Genomic DNA, 11292 nt, shown 5'->3' with positions numbered 1-11292 from the left:
GAGCATCTTAGCCAGCATCATAAGCGTATTTGTAGGATCACCGACAAAAAGGTATTCATTCCTATTCCTACAGTTGCTATGGGTGATAATCCTGCTAGACGCACTGTGAACCAGCATGCCACTAAAGGCTTCACCGGAGGCCGAACTCCCATCACGACACCCGAAGCACCCGCTAACCAGAATTGGCAGATCCCTTCCCATATCATGACCACGATTTCTAAGAGTGCTCAATTCCACGGTTTGGAGGACGAGGATGCACCAGGATACATCACCCGATTCTTGCATATCTGTAGCACCTTCAATCTTCATGGTGTTACCGCTGATGCAGTTTATCTGCGCTTGTTTCCCTTTTCCCTTTCTAGTCGAGCTGCAACTTGGCTCGACACTTTGCTTCAAAATTCTATCACTACTTGGTAGATTTTGAAATCTAAATTCTACAAGAAGTACTACCCTCCATCCAAGGCTGCATGCGTTCGAGACCAGATCCATTCGTTTCGTATGGATCCCGATGAGCCTTACTACATGGCATGGGAGCGATTCCAAACCTTGCTTAGCAAGTGCCCCCAACATGGTCTTTCTGAATGGGCTCTAGTGGAGAAATTTTATAATGGTCTCACTCCTGACACTCAACTGATGTTTAATACTGCCGCTGGAGGTTGTATAATGGACAAAAAGGACCCAACTGAGTGTGAGGAAATGTTTGAGAGTTTTGCTATGGTCGGTCAACAGAGCCATCCTACTAGGAATTCCATTCCTTCTACTAGGACCACCTCCTCTGCTAGAGGTGTGTATCAGGTCACTCCTGACACTAGTTTGGCTGCTGAGTTAGAGGCTTTGAAGGGGGAGATGAGGGAAATGAAGTTGAAGGATCGGAAGTGTGAGATATGTCTTGGAGGACATGAGACAGCTGATTGCCCCGTGGGATCACAAGAAGAGGTCGACTATATTTCCAACCCGAATAACCGTTTCCAAAATGCTGCATCTAATAATTCTTATAATTCGGGTTGGAAAAATCAATCCAACTGGAGGTCGGGAGGAAACTCTTCAGGGTTCCAACAGCAATCTTCGAGTGGATCATCATCTGGTACTGAGTTCAAGGAGCTGAAGGACATTCTACTTGCTCAAAGTCAACAGCTGAACCAGTATATGACTTCCAATAATCAGCGACACGAGGAGCACGATCATATGTTTAAAAATCAAGGAGCTTCATTGCAGAATTTGGAGAGACAGATGGGGGAGATGGCGAGACAGTTACAGCAGAGGCCACAAGGTGGATTACCGGGTAACACCGTTCCTAATCCTAATTCTCATGCTCATGCCAAAGATGTCATGACTAGGAGTGGCAGAGAGGCCATAGTTGATCAACCGTTGGTAGATGAAGAGCCGGTTGATGAGGGGATAGAGATGGAGACCCCCACTGGCAAAGTGCAACCCAGGCTAGCCCCAGCAAGTACCGCACAGTCCAGTGAGTCTCAGCAGAAGAAGAAGGAGCCCGTTCGTGATTACTCATCTATTCCTTTTCCGGGCAGATTGAAGAGAGAGAAGGAAGCGGAGCAGTTCTCTAGATTCTTAGGTTTGTTTAAGAAGCTCCATATTAATCTTCCTTTTGTAGAGGCTCTAGCACATATGCCTAAGTATGCCAAATTCCTGAAGGACATTCTTAGTAATAAGAAGAAATTGGAGGAGTTATCACATGTGTCTTTGAGTGAGGAGTGCTCGGTAGTTCTTCAGAATCGTCTTCCCAAGAAAATGACTGATCCGGGCAGCTTTACTATTCCATGCTTGATTGGTGATCTATCAGTCAGCAATGCCATGGCCGACCTGGGAGCTAGCATAAATTTGATGCCCTATGCAGTGTTTGCTAAGCTCAACCTAGGCGAGCCTGCTCCTACTCATATGAGTCTCCAGCTTGCGGATCGGTCAGTGAAATATTCGCGAGGGATTGTGGAAAACATGTTGGTGAAAGTCGACAAGTTTGTTTTCCCTGTTGACTTCGTGATCCTGGACATGGATGAGGATGCTCATGTTCCTTTGATTCTAGGTCGACCATTCCTAGCTACCGCAAGAGCATTGATTTATGTTTATGATGGTAAGCTAACGCTTCCGTAGAGGATGATATGGTCACCTTTGATATCAATAGGTCGATGACTCATCCTAGAGGCACGACGATACTCTCTACTTCGTTGACACCATCATGTCACATGTGGGTCGTTGCTTGAGTAAGGTTTGTGGGCATGATGCTTCGGACATGCAGATTCTGGACACGTTTATCCCGGAGGTTGAGATGACTACTACATCATATGGGGAGTCCGAGAGTTAATCTGAGGTTTTTGAGGTAGTTGAGAGGAAGGAGCCTGAGGAGAGGCCATCTGTGGAGAGTCCCCCTGTCACACCCCGAAATATCAGAGCTGGCGTGACTGGACTGGTATCTTCATTGCACAGCGGAAGCAAATAAGCTAAGACTTCTAGATAATGAACGCCGCTAAGTACTCGAATTCCCATGGGTTCTCCTATTCCAACCGTTCCATAGTTTTGAAAATGCAACCTGAGAAAGAACATGCGAAAAAAATCACCATAAAGTTGAGCGAGTTCATAGTTTGTTTTGAAAAGATTCAAAAGAAATCTTTTTGATAACCGGTTTTAAAGTTTTTGAGAAAATATAGTAAAAGCATTTTCTTGGCATGATATATGAGAACTGTGAGTCTAGCCCACGAGAGTGTTTGTGCATTGCACGAGAGAGAATGGGCCAAGCCCAAGCGAACCTTTGCAAGCAGGATCAGCGCTTCCTCTTACTTAGGTATAACTTGAAAAACGTTACCAAAGTTTGTAATTCATGTATTTGTGAGTTTCCATCAAATGAATCTTATGAATACATGAAAGTTTTAGTGTTGTAAATGGGTATGTAAAGCGTCTATGAACAGGTTGATCGTTAATGTTTCGCGAGGACATTAACGTATGCGGCGACATAGGAAGTACTCAACCTGTGTAGACGGTTTTTAGTGTCGAATCACCTCGACTGTGTCGAATCACCTCGACTGTGTGAATCACCTCGACTGTGTCGAATCACCTCGACTGTGTGAATCACCTCGACTGTGTCGAATAACCTCGACTGTGTCGAATCCCCTCGACTGTGCCGATTCCCCTCGACTGTGTCGAATCACCTCGACTGTGTCGAATCACCTCGACTGTGTCGCCCGTACCCATTAGAAAATCATGCACGTTTCGTAAAACCGGTATGTTTGTATAAATTGTTCGTAAACCATTCGAGTTTCCTTGAAATCCCTTCGCAAACATGGTTGAGAAATATGAGTTTTCGTTCATCGAAAAGTTATTTACTTTTGCAAAAACTTGCATGTCTTTCCACCCCCGAAAACATTTATAAAAATGTAAAACAGTAAAAAGTGGGGGTTATGAACTCACCTTGACATTCCTGTGCAAAACTAGCTTAGCGTGATTCCAAAGTATCCTTCCAAGAACATGAATTAGCTAGCGTGCAACTATAACATTCCTACGAAGGAATACTTATAAGTTTTCTAATAAAATAACGTAGTTAAACTACGTGTCCAAGCTCTACCGAATCGTCAACTAAACGATTCTATTAAGGTGCTATCTTGATTTAGAATAACCATTCTATGGTTAATTGATCCCGTTTATAATAGGGATAAAACTAAGTTTCGAGATCGACTTAGTTTTCGAGTGATTTTGGACGTATATATATTTATATCTATAAATTTAAAATATATTTATTTAGCCGTGTTAGTTGTCGCGAATAGAAATATGTGTACGGATAAAGGCGCGTCTTGTTGTGTCGTATATGATGCGGTAATATACCGTTGTTTTCGTAGGATGGAAATATATATATATATATATATATATATATATATATATATATATATATATATATATATATATATATATATATATATATATATATATATATATATCTATGCAAAAACTTGATGCTTGAAACGAATATACAAATATACTGTTGTTATAAAAACACTCGAAAATAATCGAGTTGTCGTCGCTTGAAATAAATATTCGAATTCGCGATATTTGAAATAAATATAAACTATTATATTTATGTTATAAAGACTCTCAGATTATCATATACTAAATATTTGGAATATATAAATTCCGGGTTCCGTCGTTTAAAATGAATATAAAACAATTATATTTGTAAATATTAACGACATTTGAAATAAATATAACTAATTATATTTATTTTAAAAAAATATTACACGAATAACGACGTTAGAACGAAATATACTAATTATAGTTTCGTTGTGAAAGTTTCCGAGGTTTGTACGTTTGAAACAAATATGAAGAATTATATTTATTTAAATTAAGTATCGGGTTTTTCGTTAGCTAGTAAACATCGTCAAAATAAGTGATACACTTTATATTTTATCTTATAAGAAAACTCGATTTTTTTGTAAGTGTCGTTTTTGGAATAAAATACGTTTCGTGTTTCGGATTTTTATGAAAATCGGGCAGAGTTTCGTCTGTTTTTGGACGCCCCGACAACACAAGTTGTCGCTATTTTTATCAAAATTCAACAATTTTCACCAAGCAAACAATGTATATAAAACTCGTCGAATTTACCAAAATGTAACTAATTTTAATCGAAACGGTTAAAGCTCGGTCACGTATAACTAACTAAAAGCTAAACTAATGTAACTAAATATTTCGCGTCGTTTAAATGTTGTTACCGGGTCGTGTTGACTGAGTTTGACCTCAGTTGACCAATTGTTGACCGAGTTAACTCGCCAAGTTGACCAGGTTTGACCGAGTCGAACCGTGTTTAATCAGAACCTTAACCGAGTTAATCCTTTGCTGAGCCGAACCCGAAATAAACCAATCTTTGACTGAAACTGAACCGATCTGCATTGTTGACCCGAGTTGACTCGGTTGTTGACCGATTCAACCGAGTTTGACCCGAACCCGAACCAAACATGAACTGGCACCACCCAACTGAACTGAGTTGACCCGTAAATTGACCTGACCCGAACCGTTCATACTCGAGCAGAAGCCATTCTGACCTGACCCGATCTCATCATGTACAAACCGAACCTGATTGTTGAACCGAAAATCTGTGGTTGACCCGAGTCCACCCGACCCGTCTGCCCATCTCACTGCCGTAGTCCCCATGTTCAAAATCGACCATCATCTTCAATCTCTCGGGAACTGATCGGTCGGTATCATGGACCGCCGCCGCCGCAAATCTTCATCGGAGGGGGTACCTCGCCGGAAACAGACACCGGCTCCACCCTATGACACACCAGTTGTCGGAATCAGGTAGATCGGAGGGTGTGGGTGAGGTGTTTGGGAATGTCGCGGCTGGAAACAACCACTGCCACCGTTGGTCTCTTCGAAGAAGAAGGGGGGTGGGGTGTCGCTCATCGGAGAGGACCGCCTCGGAGCACCGGCCGTCGCCGGCTCCGTCGGTCATTCCGGTTGCTGGAAGGAAACGAGAGAGAGGGAGTTAGGGTGAAGTGCAGGTGGGCTTGACATTTGAAAGTCAAAATTCCTTTTTGTGTTACAGAGGGGAAATCGAGAGTGAGGGTGAGGAAATTATATCTGTATTTGTTGAATTAGAGGATAAGGTAGAGAGAAGGTGAAGTGGTTAAGGGGGTCTTGTATGCGGTCGATCAAAATAATGAAGACTAGGGTTTGCTTAGTCTTTTATACTTAGGTTAGTTAGTTAGTGGGCTTTGGGCTTGGGCCTAGGGCCCACAAGCCCAGTCCCCGAGTTATGTGGCCCGTAATTCCTACGAGACTTGTTATCAAAACCCGAACACTTCGTAACGTCATAAATCATAATTTTTGGTTCAAAAATAGTTAAAATAGTGTATGTAGTTGTTGTTGTCGCATTTTAATCTTCGGTTGCGTAAAGCGCGTAGATTGCGTCGGTGGCTGTTCCAACTCGTTTTTCGATCCGGTTTCGACTATGGTTGTTAAAATTTAATTATGAAACTAAATATATCGTAAAGTTTCAGTTCTGAAGGTGATGCGCGTCTCCGTTGCTTCCATTTCTTTGTCGATGCGTTTCCTATAGTCGCGTTTTCCATTTACGTTCACGTTCGCGTTTTTGAAGTACGTAAGCACAATAAATTCGCAAAACCAAATTTATAAGTGTAAAATACGCGTATAAAATTTGTGGTTATCGGCGTTGTCAGTATTTTATACGGAGTCAGTTCGTTGTCGCTTAATATTTAGCAGATTTACCGTAAACCACCATACACGCACTGTAAGGTTAGATAAGCGTTCCTAGGCATACCAAGAGCCTTATTAAGTTAATTTGTGCCTTAAAAACTGTTTATTATCGCCTTAAACGTTGGTTAATCGCGTAATTAAGAGGCGTTAATTACAGGTTGTCACATTCTCCCCCTGTTGCAGAAATTTCGTCCTCGAAATTTAGTCTATGTTATCTCCTCAGAGCTGTGTCGTTCCTAGGTAAGTCCGAATAATACCAAAATGAATGAGCACGTAATTGAATCAAAACCTATTCAGATTACGTGAATGTAGGGACATTTTGCATTGATAAGAACCCAACGGTTCAACTGAATTTGTTCAAGAAATCGATGTCAAGTGAACGAAGCGTAGTGATACTATCACCAATATGAGTAAGTTTACAGGGGTCCAATAAAAGAGGAATTTCGACCAATAGAATTCCAAATGAAAGTTCACAAACTGCAAATCGATTTTTGAAACAATAGAATTCACTACCAACAGAAACTGGTGTTGGTTGTTGTATGATTGAAACTCGAGTTTAACAAGTTCCAATAAATAGACTCATGAAAATGATTTATCAACAATCGAACCATTAAATGAATAAAATCAACGTGTTGCAGGGATACACCGAAATGAAATACAACCGAACATGGTGTATCATCGTCTTAATACATAGTTGCATTAAGACTATTTAAGTGATTAGTCAACAAAAGCATACGTAGTTTCGCATGAAGCGATTGATCGTGATTAGCACAAGCTACAAGTTTATACCGACGTCACAAGGTGTCGTAGTGAATGAAATAATTCAACAATAGCGGTGATCGAACAAGTTCACCGGGTTTGAATTCAACTGAAGGTCCAACGAAGTAAGTGTGAATGTATTTTCCAAACAATCTCATAGGATTTTCAAATGAAGATGAAACAAATAAATAATGTTTTCGAGCGAAGATGAAAAGCAATAAATATCACAAAATGTTCGCTCAATGGTGAAAGAACCGTTAAGAGGTACACCGAAATATGACATGAACTTGTGTACCATTATCTTAATACACGATTGTATTAAGACTGCTTTAATATGACAATTAACAAAACGGATTTAATATAAATAAACAAATAAATAATTAATTAAATCCGTACATGATGTGTGCAAACGAGATTAGCGCAAGCTTCAAATTTGTGAGAACGTCACCACAAGGTGATCGTGATCAAGGAAATGATTCAATGAAGTCGAAGACCAAACAAGCATGTTATGGTTCAAAGCAAATGGAGTGCTTGTTAGGATTATTTCAAATATGATGGCCTCAATCCATCATACGGAATCTTGAATCGAATATATATAACGAGCAAGTTCAATCAATTAAACTTGGTTGAAACACAATCCAACAATGAATTCATGTATCAATACAAAGGTTTCGACATGGTTACAACAAAAAAACCATGTATGCAACTCAAAAGAAGATGAGTTTTCCAGGAAATCTGTCGACTCGATATCAAGGAGTCAACACTTTACAATAATGCGAGTCATCTAGATCACAATGCAAAGATTGAGTATAGCGAAATAATATATGAGATGTTGACAAAACGACCATTCAAAGTGAAACCACATGCGTAACAAACAATGCATGTGTAGCGTACGAATTTGTCAAGAAATAAGCAAATGAGTGTTCGCTGTCATGAAATAAAATCTTCGTGTTGCAATGAACATTAGGGGGGAGTAGAAATGTAAAAAAAAAATCCACTCACTAGATGCAAAAGTCGGAATTTCAATAACAGAAATTTAAGGACTTTACCTGGAATTTCGTGTGAGGACTGGTTGTTAAGTGATATTATCATGGAATGTCGAACATAGCGTATTTTCCATAAATGAAATAGGGGGAATGCGAAGACGTGTGACTTCTTTTGTAGCGCCAACCATTGTAAGTCTCTTCAGACTAAGTATCGACTGTTGTGAAATCTTGTTTTAACGTACCTTAGCGTGACTCGTGTCATTTGCAGGATCACGTGGCAAAGTACCGCATTTTTTTGTTGGTTCTCCCGCTGACGGGAAGCATTGTTGTTGTCGTGACCATTTGTGGTTTCCCCAAGACCTTGCCTCGAAAGTCGTGTGTGATGTACTCCGACGTCCGCTGACGTATAGTTTAAGTTTCATGTATACTTATGCACTAGCGTTTCATTCCGTGTAGAATGTGATGCTCCGACATCTGTTGACGTATAATTTGAGTTTCATGTGTTGCATTACCATTTCGTTCCGCGTAGGTTACCTGCTCGGGTAAGTGAGATAGCATAGACGACATAATATAATGGCGTTTGCCCGAGTTGTTAGTCATGGTTTCTAAGTAAGGACCTTTAATGAATTTCGACATAAGTTTCTCATCAAGAGTTTTCTAAAGGTCCTATATGCGTGTTATCAAAACCCTCTAGGTTTTGCTTACTGTGTGTAATCGTTTCGTGTATCGTATATCAACTCAACACTTGTGTATGTTTTAACCAAAACTATTGATTCATTGTTTTCGGCAATGGTTGGAAACCCATATTCGAGTCCTAGGCGTTCTGTATGTGTTCAAGTCTTGATATCTAAGTCCCCAGAGGATAGTGAGGTTAAAGCCTAGGTATCTCTACAGAGACCTAATTCGCTGAAACCTATAGCTCTGATAACAATCTGTCACACCCCGAAATATCAGAGCTGGCGTGACTGGACCGGTATCTTCATTGCACAGCGGAAGCAAATAAGCTAAGACTTCTAGATAATGAACGCCGCTAAGTACTCGAATTCCCATGGGTTCTTCTATTCCAACCGTTCCATAGTTTTGAAAATGCAACCTGAGAAAGAACATGCGAAAAAAATCAACATAAAGTTGAGCGAGTTCATAGTTTGTTTTGAAAAGATTCAAAAGAAATCTTTTTGATAACCGGTTTTAAAGTTTTTGAGAAAATATAGTAAAAGCATTTTCTTGGCATGATATATGAGAACTGTGAGTCTAGCCCACGAGAGTGTTTGTGCATTGCACGAGAGAGAATGGGCCAAGCCCAAGCGAACCTTTGCAAGCAGGATCAGCGCTTCCTCTTACTTAGGTATAACTTGAAAAACGTTACCAAAGTTTGTAATTCATGTATTTGTGAGTTTCCATCAAATGAATCTTATGAATACATGAAAGTTTTAGTGTTGTAAATGGGTATGTAAAGCGTCTATGAACAGGTTGATCGTTAATGTTTCGCGAGGACATTAACGTATGCGGCGACATAGGAAGTACTCAACCTGTGTAGACGGTTTTTAGTGTCGAATCACCTCGACTGTGTCGAATCACCTCGACTGTGTGAATCACCTCGACTGTGTCGAATCACCTCGACTGTGTGAATCACCTCGACTGTGTCGAATAACCTCGACTGTGTCGAATCCCCTCGAATGTGCCGATTCCCCTCGACTGTGTCGCATCACCTCGACTGTGTCGAATCACCTCGACTGTGTCGCCCGTACCCATTAGAAAATCATGCACGTTTCGTAAAACCGGTATGTTTGTATAAATTGTTCGTAAACCATTCGAGTTTCCTTGAAATCCCTTCGCAAACATGGTTGAGAAATATGAGTTTTCGTTCATCGAAAAGTTATTTACTTTTGCAAAAACTTGCATGTCTTTCCACCCCCGAAAACATTTATAAAAATGTAAAACAGTAAAAAGTGGGGGTTATGAACTCACCTTGACATTCCTGTGCAAAACTAGCTTAGCGTGATTCCAAAGTGTCCTTCCAAGAACATGAATTAGCTAGCGTGCAACTATAACATTCCTACGAAGGAATACTTATAAGTTTTCTAATAAAATAACGTAGTTAAACTACGTGTCCGAGCTCTACCGAATCGTCAACTAAACGATTCTATTAAGGTGCTATCTTGATTTAGAATAACCATTCTATGGTTAATTGATCCCGTTTTTAATAGGGATAAAACTAAGTTTCAAGATCGACTTAGTTTTCGAGTGATTTTGGACGTATATATATTTATATCTATAAATTTCAAATATATTTATTTAGCCGTGTTAGTTGTCGCGAATAGAAATATGTGTACGGATAAAGGCGCGTCTTGTTGTGTCGTATATGATGCGGTAATATACCGTTGTTTTCGTAGGATGGAAATATATATATATATATATATATATATATATATATATATATATATATATATCTATGCAAAAACTTGATGCTTGAAACGAATATACAAATATACTGTTGTTATAAAAACACTCGAAAATAATCGAGTTGTCGTCGCTTGAAATAAACCCAAAAATATGATGAACAAGTTTGATGATAAACATAAACATGACTTGAATATATGAAGAACTTGTTGAATATGATATGAATGTGGTTTGGATGTTTGAATTCTACATATTTGATCCGATTTTGGTTAGTTTTAGACAACAAAACATGTTTTAGTGGATAGTACCATATAATGTAGCATGACATTTGAATTTCATTGGATAGTACAACTGTGCAGAATCAGCAACTGTTGGGGACTCGAGACCCCTGGTTGCGACTCGCAACCACAACATTACAAGCCGAGACCGTCAGTTGCGACACAGGTTGCGAGTCCTGTTGCGACTCGAAACCATAACGTGACCAGCCGAAACCACAGTTGCGACATAGGTTGCGACTCGCAACCACCAATGACCAACATAAACAGCACAACTCGAAACCACGCTTGCGAGTCCGGTTGCGACTCGAGACCACACTTAGTGGGCTTGCCTGGTTACGGGCCTTAGTTAATGGGCCGGCCTTATGGGCTCCTTGTGCTACTGTTTAATGCGTGTTTTGGGCTTAAGTAATTGGGCTGAACATATGGGCTATACGTGCTACTGTTAACTGAATATGTTGTGCACTATTGAAACTGCCATGATAGAACTGTATGCTAGGATCGTTACTTGTACGTGCACTGCTTGGTTTGAATCTGATTATAAATATCTATGTTAGGACATAGTTGACCACTTGCAACTTGACCGACCTTTCTGTGATTAACTGCCGAGCAAACCAAGGTGAGTTCACACCCTTTACAAAGCATGGGATTCCCTG

The 11292-nt window shown here is 40.1% G+C and overlaps 1 protein-coding gene across 1 annotated transcript; it reads left to right on the top strand.

Moving 5' to 3' along the window:
- The first annotated feature begins 498 nt into the window (after positions 1–498).
- LOC110931167 lies at positions 499–2109 on the top strand. Its single transcript, XM_022174574.1, has one exon. It carries the CDS (start codon positions 499–501, stop codon positions 2107–2109), a length of 1611 nt encoding a protein of 536 aa, XP_022030266.1.
- Positions 2110–11292: the final 9183 nt, after the last annotated feature.

Source organism: Helianthus annuus, chromosome 2 (assembly GCF_002127325.2).
Source record: "Helianthus annuus cultivar XRQ/B chromosome 2, HanXRQr2.0-SUNRISE, whole genome shotgun sequence".
NCBI classification, from domain to species: Eukaryota; Viridiplantae; Streptophyta; class Magnoliopsida; order Asterales; family Asteraceae; genus Helianthus; species Helianthus annuus.
The sequence above is the reverse complement of the archived record's forward strand: the minus strand, read 5'-3'. Positions and strand labels throughout refer to the sequence as shown.